The sequence below is a fragment of the Somniosus microcephalus genome, chromosome 32 (assembly GCF_052327205.1).
Source record: "Somniosus microcephalus isolate GS21.2 chromosome 32, FLI_Smic_1.0, whole genome shotgun sequence".
Taxonomy (NCBI): domain Eukaryota; kingdom Metazoa; phylum Chordata; class Chondrichthyes; order Squaliformes; family Somniosidae; genus Somniosus; species Somniosus microcephalus.
In genome coordinates, this window is record NC_141018.1 from 15,385,550 (window position 1) to 15,411,524 (window position 25,975).

General features: G+C 42.4%; 1 protein-coding gene across 1 annotated transcript in view; it reads left to right on the forward strand.

Moving 5' to 3' along the window:
* The window catches only part of LOC147097290 (fibrillin-1-like), a 465,058-nt gene that overhangs the window by 231,171 nt on the left and 207,912 nt on the right, over nucleotides 1–25,975 (forward strand). Inside the window, exons 13-16 of the mRNA XM_085972115.1 lie at nucleotides 1,625–1,750; nucleotides 2,017–2,139; nucleotides 6,456–6,578; nucleotides 10,217–10,369. Coding sequence (XP_085828241.1) covers nucleotides 1,625–1,750; nucleotides 2,017–2,139; nucleotides 6,456–6,578; nucleotides 10,217–10,369 — 525 coding nt within the window. The remainder of the gene's footprint in view (nucleotides 1–1,624; nucleotides 1,751–2,016; nucleotides 2,140–6,455; nucleotides 6,579–10,216; nucleotides 10,370–25,975) is intronic.

Below are 25,975 nucleotides of genomic sequence, written 5' to 3' on the forward strand. Positions count from 1 at the left end.
AATGCCCCAGAAATCTGAAGCCCTCTCTCCTGCACCATCTCTCTATCCATGCATTCATCTGCTCTATCCTCCTATTTCTATACTCACTTACATGTGGCACTGGGAGTAATCTGGAGATTACTACCTTTTGAGGTCCTGCTTTTTAATCTCTTTCCTAGCTCCCTACAACCTGCCTGCAGGACCTCATCCCTCTTTCTACCTATGTCGTTGGTACCAATATGGACCACGACCTCTGGCTGTTCACCCTCCCCCTCAGGATGTTCTGCAGCCACTCAGTGACATGCTTAACCCTGGCACCAGAGAGGCAACATACCATCCTGGAATCACGTCTGCGGCTGCAGAAACGCCTGCCTGCTATGAAGAGTTACTGGCCTAAAAATTCCTTTCGGCCATTTTAAAGTGTCAAATGGTGTAGTGAACAATCCCTGCGTCCGAAGACAGAAGCCTGAGGATCACAATAACCTGGTTCTCGGGCCTTATCTACATACTCAGAGTGAGCTGCCTGTGCCTGTTATGCCTCCATAATGCTGGGTTTCAGCTCACCCAACAGAAGCATGCGATTTTGAGCCAGCAGCGGCTCTCAAGTAAGTCTGGGTGAGAGGTAGGGGAACAGCAGGTGGGGGACTGATTGCAGTCGGCAACAGCCATTGGAAGTACTATGGAGTCCAGAGGAACAGTCCTGCTCCTCTCGGCTCCACAGAAATTTAAAATTAAAATATCACTCAACTTTACAGTGGCGGCCGCTGGCTAGGCCGCATCCACGTCCCGAAAACCTAAGCCGAGCTGCCCTGAAGCCTACTCTGTTCAGATTAGCCTAATTTCTGCCAAGGATCCTTAGACAGGAGTTAGTACGCATTAGCATATGCAAGGAGCAAACGCCCATTTTAGGTGGCCGCTCCGGATTCCTGAAAAATGATCCACCCCAATTTCAGATTGGGCAATGCAGGATGTTGCGCCCCAAAATTTCCACCTGTTTGTTCCATGGGATTTTTCTCTCAAAAAAGAAAGCAAGAGGGATTAAAAAAATAGATATTGAAAGGTGACCAATAAGTTGGAAACACACAAGTCCAGAATTCTAGAACAGGGGACACAGATTCAGGATAAGGAAAACTAAAATAATTAGGCTGTTCAGGTAGCATTTCTTTAGCTAAAGGATGGATTAATGTGTGGAACAAACTGCCAGTGTGGCTGTGTGAACAGAAAACTTCAGGGGCTTCAGTAATGAAGTTGGCAAGTTTCTGGCATCTGAAGGGTGTCATGGTTATTGAATTTTATCAATAACAGATATCTCAATGGAAGAAAGAGGTTAATTGGATGGGCAGGCTGGATAGACTCATTGTATTTTCCTGTTCATAATGCATTACAATATGCTTAGTAATGGTATAAGGATTTCAGATTTATGTTGTGTTTATAATATTCAATTAGTATCCATAGCAGTCTCATAGTGATGGTTAAATGTTTTTTAAACATTGATTACATAATTCCACACAACCACTGGTAGCCACAGTGGTTGAAATGACGCTTACAGAATTGGATAGTTGCTCAAAATCAACCCTGCTTCAAATACAATAAAATATGTTACTCATTGCTTTGATTAACATGGATGGATTTTGTTGTTTTTCAGATATTGACGAATGTGTTCAGAATGGTCAAATCTGTAACAATGGTCGTTGTGTGAATACAGAAGGCAGTTTTCACTGTATTTGCAATGCTGGGTTTCAGCTGACACCAGATGGGAAAAATTGCATGGGTATGTAGCACATAAAAATGCAATAAAATTATATAAATAAAAAAAGATATTTGAACTTTATTATTTGACTTTAATTAACATTTTTGTGAACTTTTAAAATTTGTCTTTGGGGCTATTTAGTAAATTCAAATGTTTTTGTTTAATTATCTGTTAAATTTAGATAATCATATAACATTATCAAATTGTCCTTCAGAAAAAATATAAATGCCCACAAGGTGTTACTATTAATAAAGCATGCAGTTTACTACTGTAACACATTGTTTCAGACCAGGATGAATGCTCCCAGAGAAACATGTGTATGAATGGAATGTGCATCAATGAAGATGGCAGCTTCAAGTGCATCTGTAAGCCTGGCTTTGAGTTAGTATCTAATGGACGCGTATGCATTGGTAAGTTTATTTTACTGATTATCTGAATTCCAAAATGTCAGAAGACTTAGCCAGAAAAATATTCATAACCAGTCAATATTGTAACTTTCTATATGCTAGTTGCACTAGCATGCCTCAATGCAACCAGCTGGTGGTTGGAGAGCTGTGAGCCTGTACGCAAGTTGTTTATTTAAATTGGGGACTGTTCCATAATGCCCCAATCATAAAATGCCCCTAAAAATGTTGAACACATGATGAGTGGAGGTTTGAACTCTCACTAGGCAGATAGTACACATCAGGAGCACCTCACAAGTAACATGATGAGCAGCACAACTATATTTGTGAGTGCATTGCCACCATTCTCCTGATAATATTATGAACACGTGCTATATCCCATTAGTGGAGGTATGGAAATTCAGCATCTATTTGCCTCTCTGCAACCCAATTATGGTAGGCACCAAGCCCTGGTTACATGAGCATGTATTTTCATACCTGCACCCAGGTTACACCTTCCAGCAGCTGTTGCACTACGTTTCGGTGTTTCCTCATTGGCTATACAGCGGCTGTCTGCTTTCAGTATGGTGGAGGGACCTACACTTTGCAGCTTCCATCATGCCATCCATCTTGAATTTCTAGACATTCAAGTCCAGTGCTGAACTAGGTTGCTCATCACCAACTGGTTAATCTAAATTCTCGTGAGGGGCTTTGGCAAAGAGTTGTACTCAGTGAGACTGACTCTCTCTTTCCTCCCCCCTCCCCCAGGTACTTGTGACAGTTTAATGAAGGCTGGAACCCTCCCTCTCTATAGCCACCTTTAATTTTTGTAATAAATCCACTTCATATTTTGAATCTTGCATATGTAGGAGTTCTAAATTATGCTGCAGAACTGTTTAATTTCCATTGCAAAGTGTCTGATGTGGCTCAGTTGGTAGCACTCTTGCCTCGGAGTCAGAAGGTTGTGGGTTCAAGTCTCGCTCCATAGACTTGAGCACAACAATCTAGGCTGACTCTCCAGTGCAGCACGGTCAGAGGTGCCGTCTTTTGGGTGAAATGTTAAACCGAGGGTCCGTCTGCTCTGTCAGGTGGACGTAAAGGGTCCCATGGCACCAGGATCGATTCCCTTGCATTTTCTAAATCTTTTTTGAGCAAGCTTTTAATACAGCAGTTGCAGCATCTACCATGGCTTATCAATTCTGTAAGTTGGTCATTAGCGTACACTAAATCTCCTGGTAAGTTTGCCAGCAACACAATCTAATGTGCTAAAAGGAATGGTGCAGTATTTTCAGAAATGCTGGGAAAAGACACTCCAAGGCTGTCCCTTACAATGCCATGCAACACATCACTGGTAAAGACATTGTAGAGGATAGCTGACAGCTTTGCTTCACTCTTTTAAGCGTGATGGGTTCGCTGAGCCTCTTGTTTACCTTTACAAAAATCTTGGAACTGAAGTACACAGCCCAGATGACCTTTTATTTCCATAGCTTCCAGCTTCTTCGGGCTGGATTTTCCAGGGGTCAGCGGGCGCGATTGGTGGCGGGTCAGGTGGGAGTGTGTTTTTTGTCCCCAGCGGGTTGGGACCCCACTGTGAAGCCGCCACCACGTGCCTTTCCCCGATGTCGGGTCTGTCAGCGCGGAGCAGACCTGACGCACACCGGCTGGTTCACAGCGGGGGACCCAACTCAGGTCATTAATGGCTTGTTTAGAGCCACTTAAGAATAAATTTCAGCTCACCTTCTGCATTTGACAGCTCGTCCACGCTGGCCGTGGACCACGTCTGTCAAGCTGAGGCAGGAGTTCAGTGGCCATTGAATCAGTTGTTGAATTGACAGTTTTGCAGCATGGTGGGAATAAAAGAAAATGTACATTGAACTCCCATCCAAAATGGGAATTAGCCATATGAAAGAACAGCAATATCAGCACAGTTATTACTTACTATTTAAATAGATCAGTGGTGGATTTCATAGGTTGCAAGGGAAGTGACTCCTGCTTGCAGCCTTAACCCAAGCTGACCCCCACTGGCAGCTCCAAGGGTCATTTGTCATTCACAAAAATTAATGATTTATATCTGAGTGTGACTTTTATTTTTGGGAACAAGTTCAGTGTATTGAGATAAAAACAGAAAATGTTGGAAATGTTCAGTAGGTCCGGCAGCCACTTTGGAGAGAGAAAGAGTTAACGTTTCAGGTCTAAGACCTTTCGTCAGAACTGTAAAAAGTTAGAGATAGAATTGGTTTTAAGCAAGGAGGAGGCTGGGAAAGCGGGGGGTTGGGGGGGTGGGGGGTGCAGAGGAGGAGAGGAAAGAACAAAAGGGAAGGTCTGTGATAGGGCGGAAGGCAGGAGAGACAAAAGGGATGATGGTGCAAGGCAAAAGGAGATGGTAATAGGACATGTAAAGAAACAAAAGATGGGTCTAGAGGAGGTGTAAATGGGAATAACAGAACCATCAGCAACAGCTGCTGTCTGAATAAATGGGGGCAGAGGGTATGATCTGAAATTGTTGAACTCATTGTTGAGTCCGGAAGGTTGTAAAGTGCCTAATCGAAAGATGAGGTGCTGTCCCCCAAGCTTATGTTGAGCTTCATTGGAACAGTGCAGAAGGCCGAGGTCAGAGTGGGAGTGGAATGGAGAATTAAAATGACAGGCAATCGGAAGCTTGGGGTCACGCTTGCTGACTGAATGGAGGTGTTCTGCAAAGCAGTCACCCAATCTGCGTTTGGTCTCCCCAGTGTGGAGGAGACCACATCGTGAGCAGCAAATTTATTGAGAACTCCTCTAATAAAGTTACATTAAATGTTACACTGCAATAGAAAAATCAGATTAAGTAAATTCTGACTACAGTAAATCATCATCTATATAGTGAACATTAGTCATTCAAAAACATGTGGTTAATTGTACTAAGTTAATTGACCATTACATTTTTCAATTCTGTTTCAGAGCAATTTCTCATTGCTTTCACTGATTCATAAATTCTCATCCTATTATACAGTTCTGTTTCTATTTGATGCTTTTTCCCTTGGATCTTTGTCCATCTCGGCCTTTCAATGGTTAGATCTTGACTTTGTGCGAGTGTAAAACGGGGTAATAGTGACTATTGCTCCTCTATTCTCCCCTTTATTGATTCACCTTTGAAATGAGGTGCTGAAGGGTGACATGCTCAAGCTGTGCCCAGTATAGGCCAGCACTATTGGAAAAGAATGGGAGAAAGGAACAGAGCTAAAATCTCAATGCTAATACCAAATATAAAGACTCAAGTATATTTTACCTTCATATATGTTGTCAGTTTTCCAATTACTTTATGAAATGAAAACCTTTTATTGAATCCTAAGTGTCATATTGGTTCTGTTAGAAATCCTTACTGACTGTTACAGTTATGGGGACCTTGGATTACCAAATTTTATTTAATTGTAAATTAAATGTCATGTTTTATATGAAAATTAATTAAAAAGCTGCTGTGTTATACAAGTAGACTGGCATAACTCATTTGTCTACCTAATAAGTCACTTTGCTGCAAAAGAAATTAATTATGTGAAGTGCTTTGAGATATTCCAGCAAATTATATATATTTTAGGTTTAGATTATTGGTAAAATATTATTCATTCAGTTTCTCATAAATTAACACTTCAGCCATACTGGATAAAGCTCCACTTATTAAAAAATATATATATATAATTTTAAATATCTCAGCACAATGCAACTCCATACATCACATTCCCCTCCTTATGAAGATGAGGGGCACTTGATAATTCATTCATATGTCACTATGAGTACTACATTTCTACTGGCTTAATTTCATCTAGAGAAATTGTAAGCTCCTTTTTAAGGAGCACACTTACAACTTCACTGCACCCTAGCACACAAAGGAAGTCTTTCCCCATGATGCCATCTGCCATCATCTGTGGAGGGCAGTTAGGATAATGAAGTTTTCATTATTTATGCTGATTAACAGCAACAGAGTTAATGATTGTGAAATCAGCATTATTACAGATGGATAGTGGTTGCATGGTTTTCTGCTGCTTCTATCAAATTCATGTTTCACGAATTCAATGACTAGATAATTACCAGTTTTGATTGTCAAGTGTTTATATCTAGAAAAAATTAGGCAAGAAATCCTTTCTACCTAGAACAGAATAGTACTGTAGGGAAATAGAACACTAGAAAGCCTATATCGTGTACCAGTAATGAGCTCTCAAGTACAGCCAACTTGTAACATTCAAGATGCCAGTAAATCATTTGGAAGATTTGCCCATAACCCAGATTCACCCAAGCTTATTTACAGGAAGGCATGTTTCTGTGATTTATACGTTGCCTTAATGAGCGTACCTTCTGCTTTTCAACAGACATTGATGAGTGCCATACACCAGGAATTTGTATGAACGGACGCTGTGTCAACACCGATGGCTCCTACAGATGTGAATGTCCTCCTGGCCTGGCTATTGGACTTGATGGGCGTGTCTGCGTTGGTAAGAGAATTGGATGAAATATATGCAATGAACACACTTTTAAAAAGAGCATAAACTACCTAAAAATTCATAGAAGGTGTCTTGTATTGTTCAAATCTGTTTTTCATAAATATATAAGATTTTGAACTGTTCATGTTTTCCAGGTCAAGTTTATTTTAAATTTCAACATATGTGGTTGCATTTTCCTTTTCAAGGGTTGACCACTGGTCAAACTTTGTAGAATCAAAAATGGTTTTCCTCTTAAAGTAATTTCACTTGCTGTATGGGACATCAAATATAAAGCAATATTGGCTACACTTACATTATTAGCTGTAATTAACTACAGTTTAGATTATTACCAGTTATTACATACAGTTTACATTTTTACCTATTATAAACTACAGCTCATTATCTGTTCCCAGACACGGTTCATATTCACATTATTGCCTATTATTAGATACAGTTGATAATATTTGCTGTATTTAGATACAGTTTAGGTTGTGTATGCTGTGTTTAAAATTTTCACAAATTTATAGTAATATTCCAGATTTACCTTGCCCATTCGGTTAACTATACCTTTGAGCTCACCTCTCCGACACGTCCTTTCTGAGCCCAAGTTTCTCCAATCTGACCTCATAACTTTGACCTTTGACAGTAGGGGCCCAAAATTGCATGATTTTTAGGTGGGCAGCAGTGGGGTAGTTCTGGCACAGAGGTTGGAATTTGTGGTATGTCCGATATGCCAGTTATGCCCATTCTTAAATACATGCTAAATTGTGGTGAAATTGGCTACTGGCAGAAGTTGCACCCGCAATCGTCACCCAAAATAGTGGATGTATACTAATGTTAGGATAATGAGGGTAAAATCTGATGTTCCAGAAATGCCAACATTTAAGCTAGAATTGCACCCTTGACAACCTGTAGAAAAAAGGAGTAACTTACAAATTTGCTCTGAAATATCAGCTTTGATTTAATTGGTTAGAGAAAAATGTCTTCTCAGTTGTGCTAAGAAAATATTCTGCAAGCTGCCTTTCAGCAGTTTCAAGCAGAGATCTTTTTATTTCTGCCCTTCTTTCATGGGGCTCTCTAAGCGCATTCCCCTATTTGTACTTAGATGAAGGCAGAACAAGAGAAAGAGTAAATGAGAGAGGCATTCTCTGACATTCATTAGTCTATTATGTAGTACCTTATCGAAGGCCTTTTGAAAATCTAGATAAATTACATCTACTACATTACCCTTGTCTACTCTCGGTTACCTCTTCAAAAAATTCAATGAGGTTGGTCAAGCAAGACTTTCCCTTTTGAAATCCATGCTGACTATTCATTATTTTTTTGGTTTCTAGATGTTCTTCTATTTTCTCCTTTAGTAGAGATTCCATTATTTTCCCTACCACCGATGTTAAGCTGACTGGTCTATAGTTCCCTGGATATTTTCTATCTCCATTTTTAAATATAGGTATTACGTTAGCTATCTGCCAGTCCTCTTGCACGACACCTTTTTTTAACAAATTATTAAATGTGTAGTAATTCCTCTGCTATCTCTTCCCTAGATTCTTTAAAAATGCGCAGATATAATCCATCCAGACCAGCTGTTTTATCCTCCTGAGTTTGATTAGTTTATTTAATACATCTCTTTATTTTAAATGCATTTATTTCATTACTAATCTTGTGATCCAATTTCATGTCCACCTGTTCTATCTCCCTGGTAAATACTGAAGCAAAGTAATTATTTAATATTTCTGCCATCTCTCTATCATTGCCTGTGGTACTAACCCGTCCATCCCTTAGTGGCCCTATTCCCATCCCGACTTTCCTTTTTTATTTGTGTCTGTAAAATATTTTACTATTTTGTTCTATGTTCCTTGATAATTTAATTTCATAGTTCCTCTTTGCCTTCCTAAATGTTTTTTTGACTTCTCTCTTTGTATTCTCACTTGTCCTATGCTCCTCTGCTGTCCATGTACTTAGTGTATGCCTCTTTCTTTACCCTCAATTTTTCCCTTATGGCTTTGTTCTTAAGCCTACTCTCGTGCTCCACTGAAATGATACCAGAGGGCAGAGATGCCAATGGTGCTTGGTTGCACTATAATATTACGATCCTCAGGACCGAGATGGTCTTCGTCTTGGAGCTTCTGAGGCCCGGGAGGACTCTTCAGCAGGCTATATTGCCACTGCAGGTACATGGGCAGCTTGGCTCTCTGTACTGACAATTACATGAGCAGGGGCTATCTGAAAAAGTCACACCAGCAGAGAGGATTATCACAAAGGCAGATTCTAGATATGCTAATGTGTTGGATTCTGGATATGCGTGCCCACTGACGATTAACAGGTGGTAGTATTTAGATCCTGCAGACCGTGAGAGATGGTGCCCCAAAGCTCTTGGAAGTCCCTGTATTGCTTCTCACTCGAGGTGGTACTGCCTTCTGTTGCATCCTTCTTGGATATTAACACTGAGGATCGCTTTGGACTCTGCCATAACCCCTGCCATGTATCTCGGATCCTCCTAGATGGTCTTCAGTGCCTCCATGAGAATGTATTGCTCATCCAGCATTCATTTTAGAGCAAGACCTCAGAGATCTGAGTCTGCAGCTCTGGAGCCAGGGGTTGAATTCTTTGGAGCCTCTGCTCCCCACTGTCAGATCCCACTCTCACCTCCGAGTTCTCCAGCACTGTGAATGTAATAAATGAAGGTGTGCCACACATAAAGGAATTGCAAGGAAGGGACATGTGGCTTATCTTTGCTGTTCTGGTGAGGTTATTAACCTTCTTCCTGCATTGCAAAGGGGCCCTGGGAAGTGGCAGTTATTGCCACACAATCTTCATCTATAGAGTGCTGACGACATGCCTAGCAGTTCTCCAAGTTCCTAGATCCCACCTGTCCTTCCTGCACCAGATGACTATTATGAAGAGATCCAGGTTAAACTCTCTGAAATTTGCCATTTGTTTCTTTGATCTAGCTGCTATTCTTTTTGCCTAGGTTGCCTGCTTCCTCCAGTGCTGCCATTATCTTTTTAAACAGCAGTAGGTTTTCTGATAGAGTCTACACCTGAAATATTAACTTACTGTTACCTCCACTGATGCTGACTGACCCTACTGAGTGGTTCCAACATTTTCTGTTTTTGCTAGATTCCCTGCATCTGCAGATTTTGATCTAGCTATTTTCCACCTTCACCCATATGGCAATCATTCAGGGTTTCTTTGAGGCCTAACTCCCACCTCTGCCAGATTTCCACCACCTCCCCCAAGGTTTCTGAGACATTGCAGGTTAGATTTACAAAGCCTGCATGACCGTTAGAATACAAACTATCTAACTCTGCAGTTTACGACACGGATAGTGCCAGCGCATAGTCGAGAGCAGAAGTCCTGACCTGCCTTACTTCTGGTGGCACAACAGTGCCATTGGAATTTCAGTTCCTAGGGCTCTTCTCTGCACTGAATGGTTGAACATCTCCTTTGTGTCTTAGCAACCAGAATTTCTGTCTGGGCTTTTAAAACCCTAATCTTTCCTGTCTCCATTTAACCATTCCTTCCTGGTTGTAATTTTTTTCCCTTATTTGCTCCCTTTCACTTTCCTAAATCTTGCTTTGTTGTACAGTATGTACTTTCCTCACCCACACTAAATAATAACTTTTTTTTTTACTGTTTATGTTGATGTACAGATACTCACATGAGAAGCACCTGCTATGGTGGTTACAAGAAAGGCCAGTGTGATCGACCGTTATCAGGAGCTTTCACCAAATCTCAGTGCTGCTGTGCCAATGCTGATCACGCCTTTGGCGAGCCTTGTCAACCTTGTCCAGCAGCAAATTCTGGTGAGTACTTTGCTAGATGAAACTGCTGAAAAAAGTTACTTTATTATGTTGAGCAGTAATTAGTAGGACAGAATGAAAAAGCCTCAATATAATTTTTAAAATTCCAAGAAGAAAAAGCAACCGTAACATTTTGATTTGCAAAGAAAATAATTATCAGTTACTTATTCTTCAAGCACATTTACATTTACATTTTCAAACAATGCAAAAGCAAATTTCTGCTCAATCGATTCTTTCAGGTTTACCAATTGGATGTCATTAAATCAATCCTAAAGCAAATAGAATAACTTAAGACAATTGATAACACTGTGTGGAGGACAGCATGAATCCATCCATAATTGCATAATCAAGCTAAAAAGAACTGTTGTGCTGTCTCCTCGACAAAGTGGGCTTTAGAGAGCAAAAATAATGCATCTATCTTGTGTTGGAGCAGACACAAATGTATTGCACCGGTCAAGAGTGCTCAGTCGTACTAGTAATAGTTTAGTGCAGAAATGTTATAAAGCCTTGTGCAGTCATAGTCCTAATTGCCTAGTGAGTCAATGTCATGAAGCCTTATGTTTGTCAAGTGGCTGTCTGATCCATTTAATTCTAGTGAGAAGGGTGATGTCCAGGTTCATGGTACTGATGTCTTCATTCAATCCCTGGTAGTGGTGGAGCTGCTTCCATCCAGTCCCTACATAAATTCTTTAATCCAGCAGCTGCAGATGCTCTACAGTGTCTTTATCTATGCTCAGTAGTACACACTCAGGAGATCCAAAAGGCACATCTTCTGAAGCAACTTTCACTTTGGCATTCCCATTTCAGGAGAGCCATCCTGGTGCTCATCTTCCCTGTTTATATTCCCATCAGTAACATTCTTCTTCAAATATTAGGCAGAAGCAGAGCAGGCAAATATGGCAAGCTCCACAAAAATAATGTCTCTATTATGATGGTGATATTTTTTTTCATATAGGGGCTTTACTGTATTATTTAACAAGTTGTGCAAGTGGAAGATCAATTGAAGAGTTGTATAGTAGTTGAAAAAATTGTGACAAAATTACATATTTAGTGATCTTTGTTATGGTTGCTGCCCTTATCACTGTAATGTTTTATGCTGTAATGTGTCAGAAATAATTAGCTTTCCTTAAAGAAAAGCTGATTGGTGATTTGACAGCAGTGTTGTGTCGATGTACCCATTTTTGCTTGGGTCCCAGCTATTCACAATCTATATCAATGATTTGGATGAGGGGACTAAATGTAACATTTCTAAATTTGCTGATGATACAAAGCTAGGTGGCAGTGTCAGTTGTGAAGAGGATGTGAAGAGGCTTCAAGGGGATCTCGACAGGCTCAGTGAGTGGGCAAGAACATGGCAGATGGAATATAATGTGGATAAATATGAAGTTATCCACTTTGGTAGAAAAAAACCTAAAGGCAGAGCATTTCCTAAATGGTGAAAGATTGGGGAATGCAGATGCTCAAAGGGACCTGGGTGTCCTTGTAGATAAGTCACTGAAAGTGAATGTGAAGGTGCAGCAAGCCATTAGGAAGTCAAATGATATGCTGGCCTTCATTACAAGAGGATTTGAGTACAGGACTAAAGAAGTCTTACTCCAATTATATAGGGCCTTGGTGAGACCACACCTGGAGTACTGTGTGCAATTTTGGTCTCCTTACCTAAGGAAGGATATACTTGCCATAGAGGGAGTGCAACGAAGGTTCACGAGATTGATTCCTGGGATGGCGGGACTGTCGTATGAGAAGAGACTGAGTAAACTAGGCCTGTATTCTCTTGAATTCAGAAGAATGAGAGGGGATCTCATTGAAGCATACAAAATTATTACAGGGCTTGATAGGATGGATGCTGGGAGAATGTTTCCCTTGGCTGGGGAGTCTAGAACCAGGGCCACAGCCTCAGGATAAAGGGTAGGCTATTCAGGACTGAGATGAGAAGAAATTTCTTCACACAGAGGGTGGTGAATCTTTGGAATTCTCTACCCCAGAGGACTGTGGAGGCTCAGTCATTGGGTATATTCAAAACAGAAGTCGATAGATTTCTGACTAGTAAGGGCATCAAGGAATATGGCGATAGGGCTGGTGAATGGAGTTGAGGCAGAAGATCAGCCATGATCTCCTTGAATGGCGGAGCAGGCTCGAAGGGCCTACTCCTGCTCCTATTTCTTATGTTCTTAGGAAGACGCCATCTTGGTAAAGGAGTTAAAGCCAGCACTAGGAACGACTGTCCGAAGGATTGTTAAGTGGCTGATTGACAATTAAATTGCCTGCTAGCACTCATTAAAGAGGCTGCCCACCATTTTGGTGGATAACGCTTCATTTAACAATCTCTCCTAACAGCGACCAGCTGAACAGGAGTAAACAAGTCATTGCTAAGAATTTCAAGCACTACTTAAAGCTATGCTCAGTTTTCAATCTTAACTTGCTGATTGAGATCAACTGACTACAGTGCGTCTGAAGAGGACTTTTTGACCGGTGGAGGTCAACCATGTTATGTTCATTAATAACTAGAGCTCTACTGCTCCACCTAGTGTCCACCACAGAATGACATGTTATTGATCACTAAATCCTCCTTTCTTTGAGGTTTAACAAAATCAATATCAATCAACTTTTAAGAAAACAATAAAGATAATATCAGTAACACTTTGTTAGTGCTCTATAAACAAACATTTTCAAAACAGTCAACACATTTTCAAAGCTTTACATTGTACTCAAAGATTAAGTCTATCAGGCTCTTTTACTTCACGTGTGGATCTTCTCAACACAGGTAAGTCTGATGTGTCTTCATGAGATTGTTCTGGCGGTGAATGACAAGATGCAGTTGCGGCATTGTCATCAATCTGCTCTTGTATAGATCGAGGTCTCCTTGCGATCTTTGCTTGGAGAGGGTTTCAGTGTTTCCTTCACTCTTCATGCCATAACTCTCAATGTAGTCAATGCACTCTTGAAAAACTGCTGGCAGCTGGATCCCATCATACAGCATAGTCCTCCCAGCAGCCTCGGCTAATGGAACACCAAAGATTGGCCTGAGGGAAGAAGGAGTATCCACCGGAACTGCTTCCTGTTCTGGTGCAGGCTTCTTCTTTTTCTTTTTCTCTTTCCACTGCTTAACAACATCTGCTGCGGTTATATCTTTGGACTTTTTCTCCTTGTGTTTTTCCTCTTTGTGCTTTTCTTCCTTTGGCTTCTCTTTGACCTTAAAGTCTTTTTCTTTCTTCTTGGAGAAACTAGGCTTTTTGAAGACATGGATACCCTTTGGCCTTTTCGTCCTTGATGGGCTCTCTGCTTCATCACCTGAGTCATCTGGTCTGCTTATGGCACAGTTTATACAGTAGACTCTCTTGACCAGTTCTAAGTCTTCACAAGCTTTGTCACCTAGTATCGAATCAAGTCTTTCAGCCACAACAGAAAACATGAGATGATGCACTTTGTCTTTGACTGTCACTTTAAGTCTGCATACACCTAAGCTATCTATTTTCTGTCCATTATAGTTCTTCAGTAGTACTGACTTTTTCTGTATTTTGGGCTTTTCTTTCATATTGTTAATGTCACTCATACTGATTAAGTTTGCTTTTGCCCCAGTGTCTAGTTTCAAGGTAACTAATGCTCCATTTACCTGCAGTGGGATCATCCATTTGTCCACTTTTACTGCATTGACTTTATGTTCAGCATTGTCCATTTCTGAGGGCTGCACATTTTCTGTATCTTTTTTGATATCGTCACATGACACCATTCTGATAAAAAATGTCTCACTTAAATCAGTGTCCTCAATTACATTAACTCGTTGCCCTTTCTTAGTTTGTACTTTTGAAAAGCATTGTTTGGCAAAGTGATTCTTTCCATTACACTTTGTGCACATTTTTCCAAACGCTGGGCATTGTCTTAACTGGTGTTTGTAACCACAGCGTTTACAATTAAAAATTTCATCCTCCGATTGCTTTTCATTTCTGTTCTGCCCACGTTTCTTCCCCTTGTAGGACACAGCACCGACAGCAGCATTATCACTCATTACATTCGCATCATTATTGATTTCACTGAAAGTCTTCGAGCTAGCTCGCTGGCTTTGCATATTTTCACTGCATTTTCCAAATTTAGTTCGGTTTCGCTCAACAGACGTTCCCTGACTTTTTTTTATCATGAATACCAAACACAATCTGGTCACGAATCATGGCTGCTTTGAGCTCAGAGAAATTACATGTCTGTGCTTTCAGTTTCAGATCAGTTATAAAGCTAACAAAAGTCTCATTTTGTTGCTGTGTCCGAGAACGGAAGATGTATCTTTCATACGTCTCATTCTTTTTGGGAGAGCAATGTGCATAAAAAATTTTTAGCGCATCTTCTAATTTTTCTCTGTTCTCCGCTGGATTAAATACAATGTATTAAATACCTCTATCGCCTGTGGGCCTGCAACCGTAAGCAGCAACCCTATCTTCCTTGCGTCTGGCTTCGTACCGAATCCGATGGCTGCAATAGAGTTCGAATTGTTGTTTAAAAATCCGCCAATTGTAGTCGACATTTCCCTCGAGATTCAAACCGCCTGGTGGCTTCAAATTCTCCATGTCGCTTTTCACAATTTTCAGCAGATCTTCACCACCCTGGTACCATGTTATGTTCATTAATAACTAGACATTCTTATTATGAACACAGCTAGCTTCTAGCTAGTTATTTATTCAGTACACGTTCTCTAGGTACAGTATCTGTAGAGGCTTCCATGTGTGCTCCTGTGTGCAGGCTGCCATCTTGACTGTTGCCTTGTGGGTAGCCTAGCCTCATGGGTAATGTAGTCTTAATATAATGTATAGCTGGGTAGTGTAGTCTTATACATACAGCTCTACTGCTCCACCACAGAATGACATGTTATTGATCACTACAAACCACATCTACGTGACATTGCTCCCTTGAGGAGGCAGTGCTGGACGTGATTTGGAGGGGAGTGTGAGACACCGTGGCCAGAGGCAGAGCAGTGGGCATTTCACCGAGAAAAATGTGTCCACTCCAGCTTCCTTACAGATGCACAACTACTGCAAAGTCAGTAAATGTTAAACTTGTGTAAACATGAGTTTACTTTATGCTCCGTACAGATTTATAGCATGTACAATAATTCCAAACCCTTGCTACAGAAAACATGTTTGGTGGCATATAACTAGTTTACCTCCATCATAAATTTATAACTTCTGCTCCCAAAAATCAGGCAATGAATGAGAAACCATATTAAAAAGCATCTGCTGCAAGCATATAGTACTGCAATTTGATCTGAAAGAAGAACTGTAGCAAGTTGATTCAGTCACAAGAAACCTCATGAAACAATCAATGATTTACTAAATTCTGTGGCTGAAACACGTGTAAACGATAGTAAATGCATAATATAGTGGCTAACAAAAAGTAATTTAAAATTGTGTTAATAAAACACCCCAAAAAGTACCACACATATTTAGGACTTTTTGACCTCCTTGGTAAAGCACAGCTTCGTCATGGGTCATGTGAATGTAGGAGTACTGCTCTCGGAAGACCCTGGGTGGATTGACCTCCTTGCCCTGCCGTGCCTCTCTCCTGTAGCAGCTGCCCAAAGGATGGTTAAGGGACTGATTGACAATTAAAATGGTGGGCAGCCTCATTAAAGAGGCTGCCCACCATTTTGGTGGATAACGCTTCATTTAACGACCTCTCCTAACAGCGACCAGCTGAACAGGAGTTGTGTGTGCCTGCTGCCTGCTCGTGCCCAGTGCGTCCCACTGTGAGGATCCCTCTTCTAAGCTAGCCACTAAGTTAGGTATGGTGCCTGCGACAGCGGTAGCCATTGACGAGGTGCATTCTTCCTCACTCTCCTCCTCCTCCTCCGGGGCTGTTTCTCATCTTGCTCCTGGGAGCTTGCAATGATAAAGCTAGAAAGGTTAGGATGCAGCGCATGTGGCCACTATAGGAAGATGTGTGTGATGAAACCATATTGTGCTTGGGGATGAGGATAGCTTTAGGTGATTAGGGATCAGGAAAAGTTGTGCATCTGTAAGGAAGCTGGAGTAGCCACAATACTCTAGGCGAGATGCCCCCTGCTCTGCCTCTGGCCATGGTGTCTCACACTCCCCTCCCAATCATGGCCAGCACTGCCTCCTCAAGGGAGCAATGTCATGCAGACGTGGTTGACCTCCCTCAGGCAGGTCCCGCTGCCACTTGTTATGTGCTATTATTTCCTGGAAGAGGAAAAGTGGTGATTGTGAATGAGCAGGTGTATTTATGTGCGTGTGATGCCTCACATGGTTGAAGAGCTGAGAGATATGTCTGAGGTGTGAGAAGTGCCTGTGAAGGATGCAATAGAGTTGGGTGTGTGAATGTCAGTGTATAGTTAGATGATGGATGAAGTGAGTTGAGGTTGTGATGCTGGTGGTAGTACAATTATGGAGAAGTGTGTTTGAGATTGTATCTTACCTTGACTACTCGTGCCAAGGCATTAAATTTCTTGCGGCATTGAAACCATATCCTGGGGCCAAGGTTCCTAGTTGTGACCCTACGGGCGATCTTCTCCCACATGTGACACATCAGCTGCCTCTGTGGCCTCCTTCCCCCTGCGGGCAGAGGATATCCCATCTCCTCACTACCTCCACCAGGGCCTCCAGTGCTGCATTGGAGAACCTGGGCACCCTCTCTCTTGCTCCTTGAGACATCCTTCCACTCCTAGCCATCGCACTCCACACCTTCAGTAGAAGTGGGTGAGTGCAGGCTACATATATAGCTCCAGGAAATTTGCATCTAATCAGCGCTTGAGTGATAAACCTGCAGTTGTCAGTTTCAGAACTGCAGGCATGTTCAAATCATGGTAATTACCAATTCGCTTGAAAATTGTGTCCTAAATCCAGACTTTCGAACAGGTGTTTCTTATTAGCAGAGCACCCACTTAACGCTTGTTTTCAACCTTTGGCCAAAATAACCCCCATAGAGTGCAAAAAGGAGAGAGAAAGATGCCCACACTCTGGGGAGTGAAGAGAGAGGCGATAGACAAGGGGTTGGAAATTGAGTGGGGAGAGAGGGATTGGGGATTTAGATGTGGAGAAATATTCTGCCACTTAAACTGATTTGGATAAGAACTTCTATTCTAGCTTAACTGGGTCTGCTGTTTTAAAAGAATTGGCAGTTTCCATTGTTTTTATCTCAAGTTAATTACCAAGAACAGAGTAACTTGTGTGGTCTATGGCATTGTGGGAATTACAGAAACGATAGTAATTAAATGTAATGTTTTAATTTCAATCCCCCGTCATGAAACAAGCAGTGAAGTGTAACTTTTTAATCTGTCTATTTTGATTCCCAAGTTGTTGACATTTTTATCATGCTGATTTGTCATAATTATTTAAATAATTAAATTCCTGTGTAATTTTGAGATGTTTTTATAGTGCTGATTTGTCATAATTATTTAAACAATTAAACTCCTGTGTAATTTTGTTATTCACAGTATTTGTCTTTCTGTGCACAGCCTGAGCTACTTACACCTCTGACTTGGCTTAAAAGAAGTGAGCTGGCAAGAAGCTGAAATAAAAATCATTTTCACTGCTGGAGAAAAGCTGAGATAACTTAAAAAATAATTATTACAAGCCTCAACTTCTCAGTAATTCAGTAAACTAACTCCTTTGGAATGAACATCTGTGCTCCTAAGTTAGAATAATAACATACCAAACTTGTAAAGCATAAAGTTAGTGCTGCAGTGACCCATAGATGATGACATTTTGCATGTTTCAAAGAAATCTTCAACTACAGCAATTTATGTGAAGCAACTCTCCCAAGAGTCATCTAGATTTCAATTTTTTTTTGTAAAATGTTATCCAGCATCATTTTGTAAATTATGGTATAAGTACCGTTGCCTTGGTGTGGCTCTAACCACAATTTACAAAATGCAGATGCTCCTCATGATTTCACTTTCAATGTTTGCTGTTGCAGTGCTGGATAGTGCTGGCTAAAAGTGAACAGTTTTGCTGATGATAAGTTGAGGATCATGGTTTTTCTTTAAAAAGCCCTTCCAGTTTGACTCCGCTGTTTTCCAGTGATAGAAATGCTTTTTATTCCAGCTTCTCACATGTGCGCCTTCCAAGCCAAATGAGTCTGAATCTGAGGTAACAATGTCAAAAGATAGGCCTTCAATTACTCAGCGTCAAAAAAAAATGACCATTGTGCAGATTTAAATGTTAACTTGAGTGGCAGTGGATAGTGCTATACAATGATCTGATATAGATATGATTTCCTCACTCAAGTCCCAGAGGTCAGCCATGCAAAGATTGAGGGGGCGGCAAACAGGTAATGTTCAGGCTAAGCACATACATCTCTGCTGTCAGATTCAGAGTGATATTGGCTGTGTCCTAGGAGTAGCCACTCATCTTATCAGAATTGCTCTCAGATTGCTATTCCCCCACCAATCTACTGCCCTGCTGTTGCTCCAAGATTGAGACCCACCTGGACCAGCAATGGCTTCCCTCTGCTCCAAACAGGCCATTCTGCACCACTGTAACCATGACACCTGCATTCTTCTGGAACATCTCACACTCACCTCTGTTCCTGTTCTAACTTAGTCACGGTGGCATAGTGGTTAGCACTGTTGCCTCACAGCGCCAGGGACCCGGGTTCGAATCCGGCCTCGGGTGACTGTCTGTGTGGAGTTTGCACATTCTCCCCGTGTTTGCGTGGGTTTCCTCCGGGTGCTCCGGTTTCCTCCCACAGTCCAAAGATGTGCGGGTTAGGTTGATTGGCTATGATAAATTGACCCTTAGTGTTAGGGGGATTAAATACGTGGGGTTACGGGGATAGGATGGCATATGTGTTGGTGTAGGGGTTACGGGGATCGGGTGGGATATGTGTCGGTGCAGGCTCGATGGGCCGAAATGGCCTCTATCTGCACTGTGGGGTTTCTGTGATTCTGTGATTCTGTGATTCACGTACAGTCTTTTAACCCCATCCACAATCATTCTCCCATCCTCACCATTATACTTCTGAGGTGTCGATCACCAATAAGGCTAACTCCAATCATTTCCTCAGCTACAGCATCAATTTCCCTTTGCCCACCTCTAATCCCTCTACCATCACCTTCAGCCCCTGGGGAAAACTATGCCTAGATCCCTCACCGGCACTGTCTCTATAGGTCCTAGATACTCTAGATATGCAGCCAATGCAATTCATTGTAAGGGAATGTGAAGTAATATATTTTGAAAGTAAGAATAGGGAATGAAATACAGCTTAAATGGTAGGATTATATATAGAGTAGAACAGCAGAGGAATTTTGATCTGCATATACATGGGCAGCAGCATAAGTTGATAAGACCATATAAAAAGGCAAATGAAATTCTTGGTTTTGTATCTGGAGGCATACAATACAAAAGCAAGGAGGTTATGTTGAACTTGTACAAGACCTTAGTTAGGCAGTTGGGGTATTGTGTACAGCTTTGGGAAACCCATTATAGGAAAGATATAGATTGGCTGGGATGCTTCCTGTAATAAGGGATCCAAGTGTGATCTAACCAAGGTTCGATACAAGTTTAGCACAACTTCTCTATTTTTCAATTCTATCCTACTGCTTGTTTTGCTTTTTTTTTAACGGCCTTAATAACCTGTGTCGCTACTTTTAGTGATTTGTGTATTTGTACTCCAAGATCCCTTTGTTCCTCTACCCCATTTAGGTTCTTATTTTCCAAGTAATATGTGACCTCATTTTTCTTACCAAAATGTAAATACTTCACACTTAACGGAGTTGAAATTCATTTGCTAATGATATGCCCATTCTGCAAATTTGGTAATGTCGTCAGTATTGACTATCACCGCTCCCCCCTAATTTGGTGTCATCTGCAAATTTAAAAATTGTGTTTTTGATTCCAAAGTCTAAATCGTTAATATAAATTGTGAACAACAATGGGCCCAGCACTGATCCTTGTGGGACCCCACATTCTACCGTCTGCCACTGTGAATAGCTACCCTTTACCCCTACTCTCTGCTTTCTGTCTTGAAGCCAGCTAGCTACTTGTCCCCTGACTGCACATGCTCTGAGCTTATTCATTAATCTAGTATGTGGCACCTTATTGAAGGCCTTTTGGAAATCTAGATAAATTACATCTACTGCATTACCCTTGTCTACTCTCTCTGTTACCTCTTCAAAGAATTCAGTGAGGTTAGTCAAGCAAAACTTTCCCCTTTTGAAACCCATGCTGACTTCATTATTATATTTCTGGTTTCTAGATGACTCCAAACTCCTCTTTACCACAAATCACCTCCTTCAGACTAATTTCCCCTACCACTTCATCCTCATGTCCAGTACAAAGCATAAGGAGTTCATTTTTTTCTTTATATCCTTATGTCCTCGGCTTACTTTCAGTCCCACTGCCTCCTCTTTTGTAAATTTTGTAAAATTGCAAAGGTGTTCTCTTTGAAATTATACAAATAAACAGCAGAGGAGGCACAGCAGACAGCTATTCGTTCTCTCCCAGATGGAGCGTTTTCTATTCTCACTTTTTGCTTCCCCATGGCTTTTACCTGGCTTCCAATTTTAATAAGAATATTTGTACTAGTTCATGTTTAATACTAACATTTAGTAACATTATAGATTTAATAATTCATCGTGAAGCTAGTAAAACCGGTCTTCCAGCTAGAGATCTTTTAAAAACGTAGACGGTCATCTCGCAGGCAGCAGGAGTTGGGAGGAAATGTAGTTAACATAAAGACAAGATTCTCTGCCAGGGAATCCTAAGAAGACACATGACTTGGTGCCCTCTGCTGGGAGGTTAAGTACGAGGCTTCACAGCTGGATTCCTTCTTTTCAAGTTCTATTCTTAGTAAATAGCATAACAGTTGCAGGCGGACTGGGTGTTTTAGTAGGTTACAACATTTTTCTTTCAACTCGGAAATACAAATTTGAATTGTGACTGGATGGGTGGGAGGAAAATGTGCTTTAGCAGAATCCAAAGGGGCTTAAATCAAAATCAGTGCTGTTTCTATTTTAGTTTCCAGTGCATATGAGTTCACAGCACAAAATTGCCATCTGATGCTGTAGAATGTTCTAATTGGCTGATTTTACTTAGAGAGGTGATAAAGATGTGTATGTAGTGTTGCAACAGGGAGGTTTTAACGCATTAGAACAGAAAGACAGTGCAAACAGAGGAGTTACCCCGATGTCCTGCCTAATATTTATTCCTCAACCAACATCACTAAAACAGTGCATCTCGTCATTATCTTGTTGCTGTTTGTGGGACTTTGCTGTGCGCAAATTGGCTGCTGCGTTTCCCTACATTACAACAGTGAGTACACTTCAAAAGTACTTCAGTGGCTATGAAGAGCTTTGGGATGTCCTGAGTTCATGAAAGGTGCTATATAAATACTTTTTTTCTTTTCTTTCTCTTCGCTAATTTTAGTGAAAAAGTAGATGTGAGTCAAAAGTATTGAAAGAAAGCATCATGTTTTGTGATGATCTGACCATTTGTACCCATCCATAAAAATGAAAAGTCAAGTGAAAAGTGATGAAAAAAAAGGTCTTTTTTTTTATCCTTAATAAGGCTAGTTAAATGCTGTTGATTATGAACATACACTGCCCCACTTAGTGTCAGCTACCTGGGTATGGCAGGGGAGCAGTACATGAAGAGGCTGTGACTCATCAGGAAAGCTGTGTTTAAGGTATGCTATCTAGCCCAGGGGTCCACAGCCCCCTAGGGTCCGTGAGAAGATCTCTTCTGGGGTATTAAAACCTGAGTTGGGGGTGGGGAAATCCATGAGTTAGTCCGGCATTGCGTGAGCCGAGTTAGTGTGAGCCTTCCTTTCAACCCTTTTCTTTCCCCTCGTGCGGAACCGCCCTGTGTCGGTTGGAAGCCACTCGCACGTTTGAAAAGTGCGGCATCAACGGAGAGAGTGCACGCGCGACATTTGGCCTTGGACGGGGATGGGGAAAGGAAAGAAAGAGACTTTCGAGTCTCTGGGCCTACGACAAGGCCGTAATAATCGGGATCCGGTGTGACTTCTTCAATGTCTTCATAATAAAATAGCTGAAGGTGTTATCACAATTTTCCTCGTACCTCTGACTCGGAGCTTTGTATTCATGGCCATGTGCTTCTCTGATGGATGGACAGGCCTAGTCTGGGCGCTCATGTCCTTCGAGATACCGCCGGCTATTTGTGAAAGGGTTAGGGAGGAGGAAAGAGGGCTGCCTTTGTCACTAAAGGATTTATGGCGATGAAGTCAGGTGGGTAACGTCGCTCCATTTCTCCATCCGCCTCCACCATTACTGGTGCTGTTAATTCAGGTAGCTGGCTTTCACTGCCGTGTTGGGGTTATCGAAATAAGAGGGAAGTTCTGTTTCCGAAATGGAGGACATGGACCTGGCATTTTAGTCCATTCCGACCGAGTGTGCACACAATGCGCCTGTAGTGTGCATTGTGCTTGTTGCTCCTGGTTCATTTCCTGTTAAGCAAACGGTTGATGGGGTGGAACAGACCTTGGGCAGCAAATTGGCACATAGTGTAAATTTAGGATAAAAACAGAAAATGCTGGAAATACTCAGTGGGTCAGGCAACATCTGTGGAGAGAGAAACAGAGTTAACGTTTCAGGTCTGACGAGAGGCAGCAAAGGATATTCTATTACTTTGAAATACTCTTAGCAAACTTGATATCTATTTGCCAATGGGAATTCTTAACTTGGCTTACATGATGTAAACAGTGAATTGTTCTGTACACTAACAGATCTCACCAGCAGCATAATTATGTCTGTACCATCAATACTGATGGGCCTTCAATAACCACAAAACTAGAAGTTATAGACTTAAACAAGTTGGCTTTTAATCACTAAGATCAGAGCTAACATCTCAACACGCCGACTGGTTCACAGGAATGAGTCATACAGATCCTGGGATCTTTATGTAAGAGAAGTCAAGGGCGGAGCCAAGAGCCAAGACCTGGAACCTCCCAGGTTAGTCGGGAAAGAGGAAGTGAAACTATACACAGTGGGGGAGGGTAATATACATGAGTGCAAAACGAATACAGGATCAAGACAAACAGATTTCATTACATTCACCCCTTCTATAGATTTAGTCCATCGGGGTGATGTTTCTTAAAACTTGGTATAAGTGAGTCTGTCAGGAGGTTTTGCAGTTCTCAGTGATCGGCGCAAAGCCGGTTGGGGTGCCTCTAGGGGAGTGGATTCTGGTTCCTCCGCTGTCCGGGCCTCCGCAGTGTCTTCCAGGTTATCTGCAGTGTCCTCCAGGTTAAAGTTGGGTATTGATACCTCTGGGCGTCCGGTCTCTTTGTAGTGTAGGTCTTCATCGGGTAGTCTCCCATCGTTCTCTCCGCTCCCCGAGGGAGCGAGGTCTTTTATGGAAACAGTGTCCTCTCGCCTGTCAGAGTATTCGATATAGGCGTACTGAGGGTTTGCATGGAGGAGCTGTACCTTTTCCACAAGGGGGTCCATTTTATGGCCTCTCATGTGCTTCCGCAATAGTACTGTCCCCGGAGACGTCAGCCACGTGGGTAGAGATATGCCCGAGGTGGATTTCCGGGGGAAAACGAACATCTTTTCGTGAGGGGTAGCGTTAGTGGCAGTACATAACAGAGACCTTATGGAGTGGAGCACGTCTGGGAGGACTTCCTGCCAGCGGGAGGTCGGAAGGCCTTTTGACTTTAAGGCTAACGTGACAGCCTTCCAAACAGTAGCATTCTCCCTTTCCACTTGCCCATTACCCCGGGGGTTGTAGCTAGTGGTTCTGCTAGTGGCTATCCCCTTCGAGAGCAAGAACTGGCGCAGCTCGTCACTCATGAATGATGTCCCCCTATCGCTGTGTATGTAGTTCGGCATGCCAAACATGCAGAATAGATTACAGAGACACTTGATGACCATGGCACTGGTCATGTCTGGGCAGGGAATGGCGAAGGGGAAGCGGGAATATTCATCAATGATATTGAGGAAGTATACGTTACGGTCGGCAGAGGGAAGGGGTCCCTTGAAGTCCAGACTTAGGCGCTCGAATGGCCATGTGGCTTTGATAAGGTGTGCACGGTCAGGCCTGTAGAAACGAGGCTTGCATTCCGCACAGATGCGGCAGGCTCTGGTCATTGCCCTGACCTCCTCGATGGAGTGGGGCAGATTGCGGGACTTTATAAAATGGTATAGTCGGGTGACCCCTGGGTGACAGAGGTCGTTGTGGAGACCCTGTAATTTGTCTGTATGAATGCTGGCACACATTCCCCGCGATAGGGCGTCTGGGGGTTCATTAAGGGCTCCCGGCCTGTACATAATATCATAGTCGAACGTGGATAGTTCGATCCTCCACCTGAGTATTTTGTCATTCTTGATTTTCCCCCTTTGTTATTAAACATGAAAGCCACCGACCGCTGGTCGGTGAGCAGGGTGAAACGTTTGCCGGCTAGGTAGTGTCTCCAGTGCCGCACTGCCTCCACTATAGCCTGTGCCTCCTTCTCGACAGAAGAGTGCCTGATTTCAGGTCCCTGAAGGGTTCGGGAGAAGAAGGCCACAGGTCTCCCAGCCTGATTGAGGGTCGCAGCTAAGGCAAAGTCTGACGCATCGCTTTCGACTTGAAAGGGAATGCATTCGTCCACTGCACACACTGCAGCCCTTTCAATGTCCTGTTTAATACTGGTGAAAGCCTCCCGAGCTTCAGCTGATAGTGGGAAGGACGTCGATTTAATGAGGGGTCGGGCCTTATCAGAGTAATTGGGCACCCATTGGGCATAATACGAAAAAAATCCCAGGCACCTTTTTAAAGCTTTGGGATTGTGTGGCAGGGGCAGTTCCTTTAGGGGGCGTAATCGGTCAGGGTCTGGTCCAATTACCCCATCTTCCACCACACAGCCGAGGATACAGAGACGGGTTGTGTTGAAGACACATTTGTCTTCGTTGTAGGTTAGATTCAGCTTTAGGGCAGTTTTTGAAAATCTCGCAAGATTTAGATCGTGGTCTTGCTGGTTGTGCCCGCAGATAGTGACATTGTCCAGATAGGGGTAGGTAGCTTGTAGTTTATTCTCGTCAACCATGCGGTCCATCTCACGTTGGAAGACCGAGACCCCATTTGTTACCCCGAAGGGCACTCTGAGAAAATGGTAGAGGCGCCCCGTTCGCCTCGAAGGCGGTGTATGGGCAGTCCTCCGTTCTAATGGGGAGCTGGTGATACGCGGATTTGAGGTCGATAGTCGAGAAGACTCGGTATTGCGCAATCTGGTTGACCATTTCTGATATGCGGGGTAAAGGGTAGGCGTCCAGCTGGGTATAAATATTAACAGTCTGGCTGTTGTCAATTACCATCCGTTTCTTTTCGCTATTTTTAACTATGACTACTTGGGCACGCCACGGGCTGGTACTGCATTCAATAATGCCTTCCCGCAGGAGTCTGTCCACTTCCGCCTTGATAAAGTGTCTGTCTTCCAGACTGTACTGTCTACTTTTGGTCGCTATGGGCCTACAGTTCGGAGCGAGATTAGCGAATAAAGAGGGCGGGCTGATTTATAAGGTTGATAGGCCACAGACTGTGAGTGGCGGCTGGGACCCGCCATATGCTAGCGTGACACTTTTGTGGTTGCACTGGAAGTCCAGGCCCAAGATTACATTAACACAGAGTTCTGGCATAACGAGGAGTTTAAAATCCTTGTAGTCCG